General features: G+C 39.2%; 1 protein-coding gene across 4 annotated transcripts in view; it reads left to right on the top strand.

Moving 5' to 3' along the window:
- Positions 1-18,559, top strand: part of KIAA1328 (KIAA1328 ortholog) — a 171,144-nt gene that overhangs the window by 97,467 nt on the left and 55,118 nt on the right. For all 4 annotated transcript variants that reach the window (XM_027671050.1, XM_027671051.1, XM_027671052.1 and 1 more), the window contains one exon: positions 17,657-18,345. In XM_027671050.1, the coding sequence (XP_027526851.1) occupies positions 17,657-18,345 (689 nt within the window). The remainder of the gene's footprint in view (positions 1-17,656; positions 18,346-18,559) is intronic.

Genomic DNA, 18,559 nt, shown 5'->3' with positions numbered 1-18,559 from the left:
TGAATTGAAATAATTCATATGCTCTTATTAAAAGCCCAGAGAAGAAACTGAAATGCATCTCTGTATGCATGATTCTTTTTTAAAATGAAGGCTAAGAAAATCCCAATTGATACATATAAGACATAGCTTTTTTAATTTATTGCTCAAGCATATGCAAAAAAGGCATTAATTTTCAGTAATATAAAATTCTCGATGTGTAGTGCCTGGAGCTATGGTTTTGAACCTAAATTGCATGTATTTACTTAGCCATATAGCTCTGCAATGTGGAAAATGGAAGTGCATTTCAAATGTGTGCAGGGATTGCTATTACTAAAACCAGTTGTAATTTATAAGTGAGAAAAATAAAGCTTTAGATGGCAGATGAAGAGACACCTTTATTGACTCCATATGCTTGACTGCATGAGGTGCCTTCCTGAAAATGGGAAGCAAGTGCCATATTTTAAGGAATTTCAGAAGCCAAGCATCAAGGGGTAATAGAGTTGACCCCTAATTTCAGAAATCACAGGCTAACGTTTGAGAACATTTGACTTCCAAACTTTATTGAATGATCTGCTTAGCACTCAGTTTTATGATAGTAAGGATTTTTGGCTGGGAGGCACATCAGTTATACTGTTACCTGGCAGACTTTTTCACTTTAACAGCAGACACCAATGGTCTCGAGGAATGAAATGCTGCTACTTCAGACTGTGCAGAGGTGTGGCTGGACTGGCCTTCAGTCCTTGGTTTCACAAGTATGGTTTTGCATCCTCTGTTCTATTTTACCTTGAACAAAGTGCAGTGTAGTTGGTCGCTCCGTTTCTAAGTGGAGATTTTTTTCATTCCTGAAGGTTTGCTGTCTCCTTGGTGTTGTAATATTTTAACTGGCATTTTTCTATCTGCCGCTTCCTAGAGTGTCCATTATCCATTGCTGCAGTATGTTATCTACAGGCTGTGTCTTGGAATTCTCAGTAGGCAGTTCTCAGCATGGGTGCTGCTCACCTTACAGAGGTGTTAAGGAAATACATGGTTTGGATGTATATTTAGTGCAGACTTGATTCCACCCTGTGGTCCCTCCACCTAGAAGTAAAGGTTCAATATGAACACGATGTAGCTCTTTCCAAAATGATTGAACTTTTGCTTTCAGTACAGGTGTGTAAATTTTTAGAAAAGGGAAAGTTTTCCCATTAAATAAGAAGTTTCAGCACAGGTGAGGTAAAACTGTGACTTCCACCTGCTCTTAGCTTGATCATATTCTTATATGTCTGTTGCTTTTGGTATGAATAAAAAAAAGTTTTGTGAGCAATTTTTGTGAGCATTGGTAAATCCCACCAATAAGACACAGGAGCACAGTTAATCATCCCTTTGCGAGTTCCAAGTGTTTATTAAGTAACAAACTGCCCATCATCATATAAAAAATGAAGGGAAGAATTTAAATGTATTTTCTGTAAAGCGGTTTTCTTTAGGTTATTCCTAAATAACCATATCTGCTTTCTGAATATAGAATTTGAGCCTTATTAATAAATAATACATAAATTTGTACAAGAGCAAAAGATTCTTTTAGCATCTGGACTCTTAAAGCGACAGGTTTAAAGATGCTCAGAAACATTATGGATGAATAAAGCTTCTATTTCAAAAAATACGGCATAGGTATAAAAGCAAATGAGGGACAAGATTTCTAGGTAGGCATACTATTTTTTGTTAAAGAAGACTGGCATGCCTGGGAAAATTAACAAGGTTTTGGGCAGCCAAACTTTTTTGAGGTCTGAAAAGGAAACAGCAGATTTCAAAGCTAAATGCAACAACTTGAGAGCAATTAGCAGTTTGTTTAAAATCTGGTTAGGATACTTAAAGGTTTGTCCATCAAATATAAAATCCTAGATGAGCCTCGAGATTTTCAACAACTTCTTTACTTGAAGTCATGAATAGATGTCATATATACTGGTTAGTTGTTTTTTTCAAGTGTAATTGTCTTGTACAGATATCGAGACTATTTTGTGTTGTTAGCAGTCTGCTCTCATGCCTGATAGTGCTTAAAAGCTGGAATGCTGTTTGTAGCCCTGCTGGTATTCGTTTCAGATTTGGAGGAAAGAGGGGGCTAGGTCTGCAATACAAAATGATTAGGGGCAAAGTAAAAAAGTTCTTTCTGCTGAATTAACTCTTTTGTCAAATGGCACATTTGTTTACAGGCAGGCTCTTTGGACAATTCAAATGAACTTGAAACAGTCCTGATACTTCAGCACTGCAAATTGGAGACTGGAAAATAAGAGGACAGAAGGCACAGTTTTCATGCTAAGGTTCCTACCTTGCTCTACTGCTGAGGAAATGAGCTGCCACATCTGCTGTGCTGTGACAAGATCTGGACAGGATATGTCCAGGAGACTGTGTGGGAACAGAATCCAGGCAGATGATGGAATTGTTTGAGCTGTAGGCTATCTGTGCTGTCACATTTAATGGCATACGTTCAGCATCATCACAGACAATAGTGAGGCAGAACACAAGCATGTGAAGCACTGCTGTTTTTTGCCTTTTCAAAAATGAATTTCTTGTATTTATTAATTAGACTAGTGCAGAAACACCGAATTTTGCCAATATGGATATAGCAGCAGTGCCAAGAACATGGCAATTTAACCAATTTCCAGTTTAGTGCTGGTTACCTAAAGCTAAATAAAAGAAGAAACTAGAAATGAAACCAGAAATCCTGGTAGAAGTTTTTGCAGCAACCTTACAGTGTGAGCAATATCAGTGTAGCTGATTAGATTTCTCTTTACACATAAAGATTCTGTTGTTTTGGATGTGGATTGCAGTTTTGATTTAATCTTTTTTTTTCCCCCCAGTGACTTCATATTGTCATTCGGATTGATTCTAGCTATCAATTTCAGACAAATTAATTTATGAATGATTTTTTAAATAAAAAAATTGTTCATAAGGCTCTTAACTCTTTGGAACTCGTAACCCAGAGTAACCCTTGTGTAACAGCCTCCTGTTGGACTGTAACTGGACCTATAGGTTTTCTGTTCCTCCAAAATTTGTGCCACTTCAGATTTGAATTTTTTAATATCTATCTCTTGAACAATCTCTTTGTGACTGAGATTCAGAGAGGTCCTGTGTATTCTTTGACCCTGGTGTCTTCATCTATAGAACAAGGAGAAGAGTGCTTAGTTACTGCCAGGAATATTCAGGCATAATGTATATAAATACCTCTAAAGGTTACAAGTTCTCTCAAAGTGCCTCGTATTTTTGCTGATTTAATGTTAAGTAGAAAACTGTGTGTATGTGTGGTGGTGGCAGTGGGGGGAGTTCAATCATCAGATGTCAAGTTTTGTTTTATTTTTATAATGATTTATGCAGTTGTTAATCGGCAGCTGACTCCTCAGAGGGAACTTCAGGGAGATCATGTATTTAGAAACAATCTGGCTTCTAGTATTTTCTCTCCATTGTAGTTTTCTCCCTTTGTTCTTTTGTTCTCTATTATGAAGGACATTTGCATGAAAACAAGATTTTTGTTTCTTAAGAGTTCAACTGCTCCTGCTGCTTATTCCCCACCTGGTCATAATCCTCCGTTTGTGACATCTCAATTGGTGGCTGTGCAAATGATTATGATGTCAAAGACAGGATTATGACTTCAGGTGAGAAACAAACAGCAGGAACTGGTGAACTCCGGAGAAATACACATCTAGATTTTTCTCTAACCATTTTTATGCTAAAAGCACAAGAGAAATGCAGACAATAGATTATGTATGCATATTAAAATAACTGATGTATAAGCAGATTGTATCATACCAGAGAGTAACATGACAAATCTATTCTTTAAATTGCTTCCACTACTGTTATTCTCTAGTTTCATCTACAGAAAATTACAGTAGTAGAATAATATCCAAAGACAGTGTTATCAGGACATAGTTACTTCATTTTACCATGTTATAACTCTTGTGAGAAACTTGTTCTGTTGTAGCACAAAGTCCTTATTTTGATTATAAAAAGGTTTGATGAAAAACATAGAATCAGACCCAAATTGTGGACTATCAGTGAGTTAACAAGGGTCCCTGGTGACAATGCGGTTTTGGACCAGATCAAGCTGCTTTATGATACAACGGGAGGTTCTTGAATTTGTCTGAGTTCTTCTGCTTGGGTTCTTTTTCTCTTGTGTAATATCGCACTTCCTTTTTGTTCCTGAGGAACCCCACTGCCCCCAGAAACTAATTCCCTAAAGGGTTTTTGCACAATATCTACTTTTGAGCATTCTTGTCTGTGGGTGGGAGTCCTATGACAGTAAATGGCTTGTATGGCTCTGCAATACAATAATTTGCCACTGTGCGTTGGGCAAGGGGAGGAAGGTATTTGCTATAGAAGCTTTACAGGTTTGAGAATTACAACATGAGGAAGGTGTGTGTGTATGTGTTACAACACCAGCTGATGTAACTAACACCTGAGATTATGTCTTTGGTAAATTTGTGGTGGGTTCTGAAGAGGTTGCTCCACAGAAATCCTATCCAGGGAATCAGCTTGCACACTTCTGCTGTTCAAGTTGTTACAGTCACGGCTGGTACTTTTAGTAGCTAGTGCTAAGGTCATCACAATGACAATTTTTGGTTAGGAAAAAATTTTTCCCCTTCTGCATGATTTCAAGAATGCCTACTTATAGATGCGTTATGGAGGGATTTTTTTGAGGTATTTAGCTTTTTTTTGTGTGTGTGTAGTTTGTGAAATGACATGGAAAAAACTATGTTATCTTTTAAGCATTTACTGTCCTGTGTCAGGATGACTGGGTGAAAATAAAAAGGGAAGAGAGGAGTTAATGTAACTGAAATAAAGATGTGGAAAATCATCCAATCCACAGTTTTGATATTTGAAGTACTCCCAGCTTCAGAGAAACCATGGGGAGTGTTGTTTTTTTTTTTTGTTTGTGGTTTGTTTTTTTTCAAGCAGAATTGAAGTAGTTATCTTCAGGAACCCAGTAATTAAAATTAGAAAGTTGGTAACATTTTTATTGCAGGCAATTCTAGTGGTGAGATTAACATTAGATAATCTTATCATTAAATAACCAGGCACCCTGTGATGATCTGACACATGAGAGGCTGCACAGAGCTTCTGGTCCCCCAAGGGCTGTGATTGTTTTATGGTTTTATCTTATGATAACTGTGCTTTGGTTTTGCCCTTTTCTAAGGGTTTCATACGGTACACATTCCCTCCCACCTCCCTGTAAATTTGTAATTTAACACTACTCTAGGAAATGGCAAATCAGCATGAAACTATTAATCTTATCTCGTATCATGAAACAGACACTGATCCAAGAGATCTGATTATTTTGCTTCTGGTCATTATCCAGACTGAACACTCGGCTTGGGCATTTGTATCATCAAGAGTTCTGTCATCAGAAAGGAAAAGATTTCAAAAACAAGAGCAAAATCTATGATCAATCCAGTTTAACATTTCATGCCAAAAATACAGTGTGGCACCAGAGTCCTTTTACTGGTCACTTAGCGATCCGTTGCGGTATTAAAGCCCTAATTTCTGCCCTGTGTCTACAGCTTCTTCTTCTGGGCGTTTAAAGCAGAATAAAGGACTTGAATGTCAGGCACGAAGACTTTAAATAATCTGTAGTGATTTTAACGAGTTCAGTCACAATTGCCACAGGTTTGCTGTGCTTCCTAAGTATTTCTGAGATGGAGCTTGCAGTCAGGCTCTCTGCTGCCAAGTTGCTTTTCGGTCTTTTGAGAAGGATGGAAACTGGCTCCTGTTCAGTCCTGCAGAACTGAGTCTGTTTTAGCTTGAACTGCTCTGGAAATAGCCATCTGCATCCCCTCCCCTCCAATGAGTATATTGTGAACAAGAAATTCAGTTTTAATTTGTATTACAGTTTAGCTAATTAAAGAAAACTCATTTTAAATACCCGACTGAACCAATGTGATTTGGGTTTCTTCTGTTCTTTACTCTTAGCTTTTCTTCCTTTTTTTCCCCCCACTCAGTTCTTCCAAATACTTGCAAGTTCATATCTTCTCTCCCATCAAGTTTGTGGCACTTCAGAAGATGCACTTATTTAATATGTAACTGTGAGGAAAACTCGATCTCTTTTTTTGCTTTTCCAGTAGGTTAGAACTTTATGCTCTACAACAGTATTTGGAAAATATTTTTTTTTCTTTTTTTACTATTTACAAATCCCAAGGGACTTTGTAGATATGGAAACATGTGGTGAGAATTTCTTCTCTGCTCAACTGGGTGGTTGAAACTCTGTTCCTGGAGGGAGTGAATTTTACTGTTGACCTAATTCTGCTCCCATTAAAGTTGGCACTGAGTGGTTTTAGAGATTTTCAGCCTCAAAGCGTTACTATTCTTTGTTGAATCCAAAGTTTAAGGAGGAGAGCTGAAGTGCAGCTCTTTCAGATGGAATAAGAAAGGCTTAAGCCTGGTAATCAGAATACATTTATTAACTAACTCTATCCAAAGAAGTGGCCTGGGAACCCAGATAGAGGGTTCAACTTTGCATTAGAATTTTGTCAGAACTTCAAAAATTCATACCTTTTGGCATCATGGGCTGTTTCTGCTCTCTGCATTTGTGCAGACTTACCGTACAGATTGAGTTCACAAAGTGGGGAAGGATAAACCAGAGCAAAGGTAAAATATAAAACCACAAACTTCCACAGTTTTCCCTGGGGAAAAAAAAATCCCTTAAAATTGGTTCCCTTTTTGAGAATAATTAATGTCACATTTTGGATGTCATATATCTGCTACATTAATTGCTATCAAGTGGTGAACAGACTTTTTTTTTAAATGCACAGCTGTTAGGGTACTGGTTGGAAAGGGCACAAAAGAGGTATGTAACACCTCATCACAGTACAGCTCTGGCACAACACAAGAAAATAATGGTTCTCTATTAAAAGGAAGGTCCTCATCTCCAGCTTGGAAAGACTGTACTGTAGGGGCTCATAGTTGGAAACTGTCCTTCCATGTCCCTGTCCTTCAGCATGTAAGCAGGGGACGGTGTTTTGCTAACTATTAATGTAAGACTATAAACACATATTTAGTACTTTTGCATATATTTGTGTGCTTATGATTAGGGCCCAGCTTTGTGCAAGGCTTTCCTTTCCTCAGACTCTTGTAATTGCTGAGACTTTACTAAGCTGAGCTCAATTTAATAAGCCTGTTGAGTGGGTTTTATTTGGTTTGTCTGTCCAGACTGCAGTGTCTTAGAGTGAAGGCAATTCCCTCACAAGGTCACTGCTGCCCTGGAGTAGGGAAGGGCCTTCCAATTTATGCTTGGTCATACCCTTTTAACTTAATGTTCTCCTTCACACAAGCCAGTAGTGATGGATGTCCATTCAGACAACCTAATGGCCTATGGTAGCTATAGAAGAGCCTTTACATCAATATTCTGCAGCTGAGACCCATCAGGTTGGACTGTCAAACTGCTATACAACACATCTAGGACTATTTTATGCAAATAATAGCTGTGACAACATTGCTATACTTTATGGTGTCAAGTGGGACTGTAAATGATCGTTTCCATAGGTCAAGAGTAAGTTGATCTCTGTGGCTTGATATATCAGAGGTCATTTCCTTCTGTCAGTGGTCGCTGCCTTCACCAGTACTAAACCCACTGCAGAATGCCCTCAGCTCTTTAGGAGCCTCAGCCATACATGGGATATCTGCTGGGACATCTGTTGTGGCATTTCAGGTGTGGTGAGAGTGTTGTGGAGTCAGCATCTTCATGGTGAGCTTCAGAAGGCAACAGCTGGCTTACTCTGGGAATGGGGGATTCCTATTTGCTCCATGCCTGTTCTTATCCTTTGATTCAACTCTTCCTGCAGTCTTTCATTAGTTAATTTATGTACCTATTTGGGATACTGCAAGCCTGCCAAAGAGAAAACATTTAATTTCTCACTGAAATCACAGCCTATGTGCCAAGAGGACCTTGAATTTTTTTTATGTTCAGAGGGCTGAGCCTTCCAGGCTCCAGTGAGATTGTTTGCCTGTGTTTCTCAGAGGTCTCAGGGACACCTGTCCAATGCAGAGACTGTCAGATTAGGTTACAGATTATGAGATATCATGCTGTGAGTGTGCTTAGGTAGAACTTCTTCAGGGGTTGTTGTGTTTTGCACAAAACTTCCGGTTACATGTGTTCTTATTTTAAAAAGTTCACATCCTTTGCATTTGTGGAGTGCCACTTGCATGTTCAGCTCTTCCTATGTAACTGTAAACTAAGATGTTGACTTCTTGCTAAGGCGAGAGAACCTGTCAAGAGCAGGGATATGAACTAACTATGGAAAGCAGGAACTGGAAGCATAATATGCAATATCTGCCCATGGTGGAGTTGTGCCACCATTCAGAGAAGACTCAGCATTTCTGGCACCTTGGTAGCAACTCCAGCATTACCCACGTACTGGTTCATTCATCTCTACATTGCGTTGTACCCTTACATGTATTTGGAGTATGTATGTTTTTGCACTATTACTGTGATATATAGAAATAGTCTGTGCTCCCATTTCTTTGGACTCCAGCAGGTTAATTTGTATTTTCTTCACTCCCTTATCTAAATAAGTTGTTCCTGGTAATTTAGTCACCTTGGCATGATAGCAAGTTTTGGCATGACAACAAGTTTCTGCATGTCAGCAGCTCCAGACTGGTTGTTTTCTCTCTTAGCTTCGTACCCAGTGAGAGAGACATAAGGACCCCTCTTGTGTTTACCAGGGGTTAGCATGGGGTAAAAACACACAAGCTGTGATCTCAAAGCTGATGAGGCTTTGAGCAGTCAGTTAGACAGCTGCTGTCTTATAAATGGTATACATACTTTTCTGAGATGCGTGGAAGTCAAGTACCAGGGCTCTGACTTGATTCTTGTAGAAGACATTCGTAATTTTCTGCTACCAAGGCTATTTAACACATAATTCTGTCTTGCACCAGCATTTGGCCAGTTAATGTAAAGCTCTGTATCGGTCGTGTGCTGGTGTGTTAGTCTTGTTCCAGTCTTTGTTCTGAAGAACAGCATCATTACAAAATAAAAGAGTCCTTCTAAAAAGCTTTTATTTCTTGCGTGAAACTTCTTCTTTGGCAAGATGAAGTGAGTCAGCCTGTCTTTAATGGGATTGCACTGAAATGTCTGCAACTCTTGTTGTCATTCCTTGGCATGATCGTTACTTGAGGGGCAGATTAGAGGTCAATCAGCCAGAGCCACAGGGGCGCCCACAGCTAGCCTCAGGATACTCCCTACAAATGTAAGATCAAAAGGGCAGGCATATGAAAATTACTGTTTACTTTTTATGAATTATTTCCCAGAGATGGGATCATTAGCAGAATCTAAATGCTGTCTAGCTCTTAGTGCAAGGACACTCCTGACAGAATGTGCTTGCTTGGGCACACCTTTCCACTCTTAAAATAAAAAGATTTTCTGGTTTTGCTTTTGTGGGATTTCTTTATTAGTTAACTAACTTTCTGATTGTTGTTGTTTGGGTTTTTTTTTTTGCCCCCAGTACACTGTCCCTGCTTCTGAACTGTCCTTTTAATTCCTAGATGTCATCCATTTCTTTGTGCAGCAAAGGTATTTCAAAGTCTTCATCTGGGGGCTCTGCAGGAGTCTTCTGAAGGAAGTAAAACTTTCTGGTAATCTTCCTGAGTGAAGAGTGGCTGTTACAATTCATTGCTGACCAATGGGTACCAGAATTTTCCCTACTGTAAATACAGGGGAAAGGTGATATTGGCTGTCACGGTGAGGTGCATGTTGGCAAATGCTGATGCAATGTCTACTTCTGCAGTAATCTTCACACATCAAAGTCTGCACCTTCTTATCCACATAAGTATCTGGCTTCTGTTTGATCACAGTAATCAGGGCTATTTAGAAGGGTCACAGTATATTTGCCCTTTTGTCTTGTGTCTGGAGCTATGAAAGCATGACTTTGGAGCAAATGTTGATTGAATTCTAAGGAGACTGGCAGGAGCTGGGAACATGTGTAGCCCCTGATATGCTAAACTTGTGATTCCAAGTAGAAAACTGTTTGCTTTTTAAAATAACTTTGAAAAAGTTACCTTGAAGAACCAAATACATGGTGGATATTACTCTTTAATGAAAACCAATATGAACTTTCCTCTTATTGTCCAACATGTTACTACCCTTAATGTGCAAAAATCAAATGCTGCCCAGTGTAGGAACAAAGCTAAATCTGGCTGGCAACCAAAATAAAATCCCTTACAGCTATTTTTGTATGTTCTTCAAATGTGTACTGAGAGATTAGGCAGTTGCCTTTTTTCCCCCTTCTCTGCTATTCTTCTTAAAAAGTTTAACCCCCCTTAGAATTCTCTTGCACCACCCTCCTATGATAAGGTCAGGAAGCAGAAAATCCGATGTTATGTTCTTTATCTAAATCCTTATCCTTCCTAATCTGGCTAGACATTTTGGATAGGTGCGTTTTTACTTATTTGGCGTGCTGTTTTCTCAACATTATTTTTTTGGCATTTATCTTGACAGCAGTAGCTAGAGAACTTCTTGCTAGTGTTTAAAAGCATAAACTGAGCATCTCCCTTTCCATCTTTTCCTCTTGCTGTTGGATAGAGCCCAGGAAACTTTTTAATCTTTGCAAAGCTGTGAGCATGCAAAGGAAACGTGTGTGCAGATGAGTGGGGTTGCTGGGTCCTCCAAGATAGGGCTCTGCACGTGTTCATCTACAGGAGTGCGTCCGGGACTTAGCACAACAGCCTTCCAAGAACTGAGGCACAGGTACTATGAATCTGTGGGTGCTAGGCACAGTTTATGTTTGTACTGAGCACACCCAATCTCAAAAGTTTTCCACCATATGACTTGGACTTCTTAGGCTAGGGGATAGGGGGTCTGAACACCGCTCTTCAGCTGCAAGGTCGTGCTCACAGGTTCACGAGATTCGGAGCCTGGACATCGCAGGCTTGCCCTACAATTTATTGCAGGCTTTACACTGAGGCAGAATCAAATATGTAATGGTTCTGTTCATCTTAGCTACCTTTGTTGCTGATATCTTCTTGTTCTTCTAGTCATCATGTAAAACAGTGGTTTTAAGATATCTTTTACTGCATCAATGCTTCGGAGGCTGTTACGTACGCTTTTTTTGGATTATATTGTACTGCAAGGTTTCTTAAACCTCTCTGAAGTGGTGTGTCTTGAAGCCAATACACGAATCCTGATGGGTTTCTAGAGCACTGGTCTCTCCAGTGCTGTTAGAACAGGAGAATGGTGGAGGTCTCTACCCAAATGGTGAGGCATGTGAGGTGCACCTGTCAACTGATAGCTGTTAAATTAATATTTCCATTTCCCTGTGTGTAGCCTTATCTTTACAGGCAGGTGTATATGCGTTGGGAGAGGGGCTATTTTTGGCTCTACTGTAGGAGAGCCTGAAGGTAATGAGTTGTGCATAGTAAATCTTGCTTACTCCATAATTTCCACTACATTTCAAATTAAGGGCCTAAATTAGGGTTAGTGTCAGACTTGCTCTTTTGCTATGTCCTAATTTTGTTTTAAAAGCACATAGCTAAGGACTTTAATATGTTTTAGATTCAGGGCTTGTAAGTTATACTAAAATCCCTAAGGGAGGCAAAATAACTTATTAAAACCTTGCAAATGTTTTTGACTGCTGCATTCTATTATTTTCTATTCCAGTGGTAGCATGCAGCCTCTGCTGCTGATGGGTGGAGGAACGCAAACCTCCAGGGCCCATTAGACTTAACTTGTTTACTGCATTGATATCTATATGTTAAATGACAAGAGAGTTCAGGTTATTGAATAATTTAAAATTCAGCTCTAATTGGTGTCATATGACCTGGAAAAGGCCATGGATGACGCCAGGAGCATGCTGTGAAATTCTTATAAATAATTCATAAATTAGATCATTCATTTGCCTGGATGTCTTGTTAAATGCAGAAGTTTGTAAGTAATAACTGATGATATAACACCTGTAAGTATTTAGTTCATATGCTGGAAGGTAATCTACCTTGATGATCTTCTAGCAAAACCTGCCAGAGTACGAGAGTTAATTGCACTAGGGAGAATGCACTACATTTATTTGGGATGGGCTTTGGCAAGGCGTACCGTGCAGATGTTGCATTACACATTCTCTATCAGCTAGACAACTATTCTGTGTATGCCCATGTTAAAAATGCAGCTCATCACTCTTCTGCCCTTATTTCACATGAACTCCAAATGCACTGGGAAATGGTAGTGACCTGCTCTGCTCACAAATAGTATAGTTTTTGAAATATTTATCTAGGTCTTGAACTACTGATTCTTCAGTAAAATAAAGGGCAAAAGTAAAAAATTGAAGTCAGAAGATTCTGATTTTTTTTTTTATTATTTCTATAATGCTGGCAGCACATTGAATCTTAATAGTTAGACCTGGTGCTGTCAAGATTAGTGCAGTGGCATTTTTCTATAGTGCAAACAGGAATGACACAGTTTTTTCTCGGAAAGCAAACATATTTGCTTAATTTTAGTGGTCAGGTATTGCATTGCCATATGTGGGTACTGGTTGAGTTTAATGGGCATTCTGTTCACAGTGACTTCCAGGACTCAAGGTACACGCACCTCACTTTAGTTTTCTTGGAGCACTATATTATTAACAACTGCCTCATCAGCCAGCATAAAACCAGTTTGCTGATCTGAAATGGTTGCAGTTGTTAGAGATTATCTACAATATTTGGGTAGCAGGAGAAGAAGGGTGGCATGTTTATGAATGCAAAATATACACTTAAAGCTGAGTGCCAGCAAATGCTCACATACTACTTTGAATGCAGGTTTTTGTGCACCTGGCATCCCAGCTCAAACCCTCTTAACAAAGAGGAGAAAAAATACTGAAGGCAGCACAAATATAGGAGGTGTTCCTCTGCTGTCAGCCAGCAGCTACAGATTCACTTTTTTGTGATGTGATCATATTACTTTTACTTTTTCTTTTTTTTTGCTATGCCTGTTCAGTATGTTGAGTTCAGTAGATTTTTACAGGAAAAATACAGGTTGGTGACTGTCATTCACAGTTTCTTTCATTTTGAGACCACTTGTTTTATTCAGTGGAATATGGCAATCATAGCTATACATAATTTCTACAGAAAATGGTGCTTTATTTCTTGCTTGAAAAATGGTCGGCTTACCTTAGAGTTATCTACTGTATTTATCTTAGGCAGTGACAGAGACAGTTGCTTTACTATTACATGGCCCTTTGTAATGGCTGATACTGGGTTATTTATGGTAGAGATTTTAATAAAGGATTACACGATTTAAAGAAAAAAATTTATAGACTTCAGTAGATCCTACTAATATACTTTAAAATCTTTGCCCTTTTGTGTTCTTTCTGATAAATTCTTACAGATTCTTGGAAAGAATAGCTCTTTAATCACTAGTAATGCACTTCAAATAGTCCTATCATTTGAAATAATTGTTCTTAAAAACATCATTTCTGTTGCCCCAATATCCTACCTGAGCTTACTTATAATTCATTCTCCTCATTCCACTGACAAAAGCTTATACTGTTGATAGACCTGAAACCCAAAGCCAGGCTTTGTTCAGATGAGAGCCATACATCAACAGTGCAGAGTGGTGACTGAGTTCCAGGTTTAGAATGTGTACCTTAGTGAGTGTGTCAGCTGGATCACTTGGTAGAATCGCTGAATTGTTCAGGTTGGAAAATGCCTTTGAGCCCAACCATTAACCCAGCACTACCAAGCCTACCATTAAACCTCGTCGCTAAGCACCACATCCACGTCTCTAAAATACCTCCAGGGTTGCTGACTCCACCACTGGCCTGATCTTCCTGTTCCAGTGCCTGACAACACTTCCAGTGGACAAATTTTTCCTAATAAATTTTACTGACTGTGTCCAAAGAACAGCTACGCTGGTGAAGAGTCTTTAAGTATGTGCACTTGGTGCTCTGTAAGGTGGTTCTGTGTATGGTAGCCTCTCATTTGCCCATTTAGACATTTTTCCTTCATCTTTGAAAATCTTTAAATCTCTATATTTCTCCTCTCTTCATTCTTCTTGGTCTCCTCCAGGGTTCTCACCTCAGATCATCACAATGGACTAGTTCTAAATCAATGTGTGCCTCCCACTGTTTCTACCCCACCAAAAGATACCCCTGAGCTGAAAATCCAGAGTAGAGAAATGTTCTTAAGATAAAACTGAGAATAATTTTACTTTGTTGTCCCTCTTTCTGCATTCAAACATGTTTCAGCTAAAAGCTACAAACCCAGGTGCTATGAATTAAACTCTTAACACTGTTAACATCTCTAGCAATTTTGCTCTTCACCCCAAAAGCACTGTATTTTGCTGGGAACCCAGCTTTTGCCCCTCAGAGTGAAAGACTTCTCAAGGTAATGATTTTGGGCTGTTTCTTAAGCATGTTTTGTACATGCAGTAAAATCTGTCGGGACCTTGCCTGTGTTGAGATTGTAAGTTACGAATTCATCCCTTGCAATACAAAGCCCTGTGTGCTGGAGTCAGTCTGTAAATGTGCCTCCTCTGCCAGCGCTGTGAATTAGAACTGCAAAGCACACAAGTTGCATTTAAGAACAATTTGGAGAGATCATAATGCTGCGTGCATAAAACTGGTGCACTGTTTGTCTGTTCGTAGGAAGTTTTTAAGGGCTGGATGTTTGTTTAAGCTCTGCGCTGAATCCCTGAGCAAAAATTACTGGGGTTGCAGTTAAGATTTTGTAGACCTTCACGCGTGTCTTCCTCTTTAAACCCTTCTAAAGATTATTTAAACCATTTTTAATATCTCCTTGTTTCACATCTGATCAAGTCTTCTTAACTCCTTGTGCTGCAAGGAGCATTGTGACTTTGTTTGTTTAAGCCCCAGTTAAAGGAACTTGTATCTTTAAATACTGTACAGCAAGCCTGGAAGAGCTCCATGGAGGGGAAAGCACAGCTGTTCCATCATGGTCCGTCATGGTTTCTATGTTTCCCATAGGCAATATCTTTCTTAAACTCATCTTGTAAAATTACCCAATTCCTTATGCCTGTGTGTCTTTAGACTCACAGTAGAAGGTGGGTCTTTGGATTATTTTTTTTTCCTACTTTTCCCCTTCACCTGGCCCGCATCCTACAGATCTTGACGTGCACTAGTCTCTTCTTATCCTTCGTAAGTATAAATGTCAGTCCCGTTTCCCTGCAACCTCTACCATCCAGCTGTACTTTCAATCACAGCTTTAACAGTAAAACACAAATTACTAAAGAAGTTGTTGACTAGCTTCTGACTCCCAATAGCTAATTTTTTGGGGGGGTTAGACCCTTCAAAGTACTGAGTAGCCATCAAAGGCATGTTGGAACTCACTCTTCTGCCTAACATGACCTCCTTCTCATAAAGGAATAAAAAACCCCACTAACATTCTATGACATTAATGAGAATTTTCCCCCCTGCAAACATATTGTAACTGTGAAATAACATTAAAGTTTCTCTGCCTTGTTATGAAGTCTTTAAATGTCAATGCCATTTCTGAGACCATCAGGGCAGACTTAATGGCGACCAGGGTCAACAAATGCTAACTGGTACCTCTCTTTTAGGGCCTTCAGGGACTCTTAATAGAGTCTCAACCATGAAGTTAATTTGCGATGTGGACCTTTATTCTTAGACCCGATGATTATTTTGTAACATCTTCATTCATGTGCTTAGATTTCTTAACATTCTCTTGTCTATTCAGTCAATAAACTGCTAAAATAAAGACATTCTCAGGCATTCCATCTCTGGAGTTTCCTTTTTTTTGATGTTCCTTTTAACTTCTGGTTATGGACTGCAAAAGGGTAGTGTGTGCTTTCAGTAGACCACCCCTACACTACCAGCCCTGATAGGATCCTCTGATACCGTCAGGTCTGAGATCTTCTGCTGTCCTAGGGGACTGGGAAACTGTCCACCGTGAAAGCCTCTTCCTGTAGGTGTCCTAAATTCTTTTTTGCCAGAAATAGGTGAGGTGGGAAATGAGAGACTGTGTAACTACAGGATTCTTTTACTTTCTCTTTTCAGTAATATTTCTTCCTGTTGCTGGTCATCCCTTTCTCTATTGTCTAATTTAGATTAAAAGGGCTCTTTAGCCTTTATTTGCCCAGAAAGTATTGGAGACAGTGATGGCACGCCACAAATAATAAATAACAAAACTCCATCTTTTTGGTGGCATGTTGCGTTTCTGCTCAGTTGCCCTGCCAGACCCTCTGACTTTAAAATATTTTAGTGTCCTGCACTTTTCACCCAGTCCAAGCACCAGACTCTCCTCAGACATTTAGCACTGACATTAATGCAAATGCCTCCAACTCGCTGGGCCCTTTGGGGCAAAACATGACATCCTTGGCTTTCAATCACATGGCAGAGAGGATATATTTGTATGCACAAAACTGGAAATAATAAAATATCAGTATTCAGGTGCTAATCCGCATTAATTTGCATTCTGTGAAGTCTACAAGAAACTTGTAATTGGTTGTCTTGAAGGGCAGCTGAGTATATTTGGTATTTTGTTTATTTATTAAAAAAGAATTTTAATTATACATACAAATGCTGCACAGATTTGTATTATATCTCTCTTCTAATCATTGTTGGACCCTTGCTTGCATTCCTAAATTCTAATGTTTTGGGTCTGATTGATTGTCTTGCACTCTGTGTGCACAATACATATCTATTGTAAGCATTGCCAGAGTGCAAATTATACCTTTCTTTCCATCAGTGGATTCCAAATTGCCCTGCTAAACCACTTATACTGCAGTGCTTTTGCTATCCTTAACAAACCTGGCTTCTGTAATTAAAAAAAAAAAAGCACAACAAGATCTTTGTGAGAGGTCCCAAAGGCTGGAGGAGTTTAAATTCAGTTTGTTATTGAAATTAATGCACAGGTCTAGCAAAAGAAATGTGGGTGCCTGATACACTGCTGTTCTGATGTGCATAAAACCTCAAATGCTTAGCTGCCTAGATGAACCTCAGTGCAAAGATACTCCAGGATGTAAGTAGGATTGTGATGTCTGTTACATAATATCCACGAGTATAACAAAACCACTAGAATTTGCTTGCACTGGGTTGACAAATGTGAATTACAGTTGCTTTCTTTCTTCAGAGTTTTATCAGACTATAATCACTTGCCCAGCTTAATTGAAAAATCACTTACGTTTATAGCTGTATTTAAACATGTTTTGTATTTAAATGACAGCTTTTGATGTACAACCATTTTTTACAGAAAGTAGTTGGTTTTTATCTGTGTTTCTGTAAAGATATTTCAAAAACTCTCATCAAATTTCCACTGGTAAGTAATATCCCATTCAGTGCAAGGTGAAATGTTTTACATCAAATCTCCTGCTGTGTAATGGCCAATCAAAGACTATTTATAGTGGCTGAATGGATTTTTTGGCTCGGTATTCAAAATTAAACATTTTCAAACCTTAACATTTAATGTTTTTTGCCACTCTTCAAGTTGATTTTATGTAACCCTAGATGCTCACAACTACTTGATACTCTGAAGTGACTCATTTTATGCTGAGGATCCTGCAGGCAGTAGTTTTACATTTATTACACTTGTGTAGATGGAATGAAATGTAGATTTGATAGCAGATCCGTGTCTGTCTTCTGGTAAACATTTTGTTGGGTTTGGCTCTATGTCCATCAGCGTGGAGTCTGTTTCTGAGAGAACACATTTATCAAGGGAAATTGTTGAGCAAAGATAAATTTGGGTAATTTACAGGAAATTGTTTCTCTTATTGCAGGTATCCAGTAAGAAGATCTCATGCCAGCAGCCATCTCTTGAGCTAGATGGCTCCTACCTGGGTGTTGGGGGACCTTGGACTCTTCATAAGAACTGCAGAGCACCAAAGGCTGGAAGCCCAGCCTGTGTTGCATTGTCTCAGCCTTGCAGGAATAACCCCCATTACAGGACTGAAATCCATTGCAACCATCAGGAGTGTCTGAAAGAATATCTGATGGAAAATGACTTGCACAGAAAGTGTAACAACACTGTGATTTCCCCAGCCAAGCAGAGGAGCCCGCACCGTGTAAAACAAGCTCAGGAGATGGACCAGAAAGCAAATGAATTTCAGAGCACGTGCCCTCAGCAAGTGAGTCATGGTTGTGCCTGCAGGCATGTAGGGAGCTCAGGGAGCGTGGAAGAGAGTCGCTGTGTCAGCCAGGTACTTAGAAAACACTCTGGGCCAGTACACAAAACCTGTGATCATTCCAGGCACTCTCGAGGTTTTGGGCAGAATCACAGCGTGGACTCGGGGCCTAAGGAAACGGAGCTGGCTAAAAGCTTGCATGAAGAAAGAAGGCAGAGGCTGCTTCTGCAAAAAATGGAGCTGGAAATCGAAAAGGAACGACTCCAACATTTATTGACTCAACAAGAAGCAAAACTGCTCCTAAAACAACAGCAACTACACCAATCCCGTATGGATTATAACAGGTGATTTTGAGACTTATAATTAAACTTAAAGAAAAATTCTAAAATTTCTAGTGAACGCATGGACAATAGTTGATTAAAGTGGGAGAATGGAACTGATAAAACAAGACAGGCAAGACTTGTGGCACAAATTCTAACAGTGATTTAGAGGAGAGAAGACTTTTTAGTATGTTGGTATATAGTGTTGGGAAACAGCATGACAGCTGTGGAAAGCAGC

This window comes from Neopelma chrysocephalum, unplaced genomic scaffold (assembly GCF_003984885.1).
Source record: "Neopelma chrysocephalum unplaced genomic scaffold, ASM398488v2 Primary Assembly neopelma1_97027, whole genome shotgun sequence".
Lineage (NCBI taxonomy): Eukaryota > Metazoa > Chordata > Aves > Passeriformes > Pipridae > Neopelma > Neopelma chrysocephalum.
This window is presented reverse-complemented; position numbering and strand designations above follow the sequence as displayed.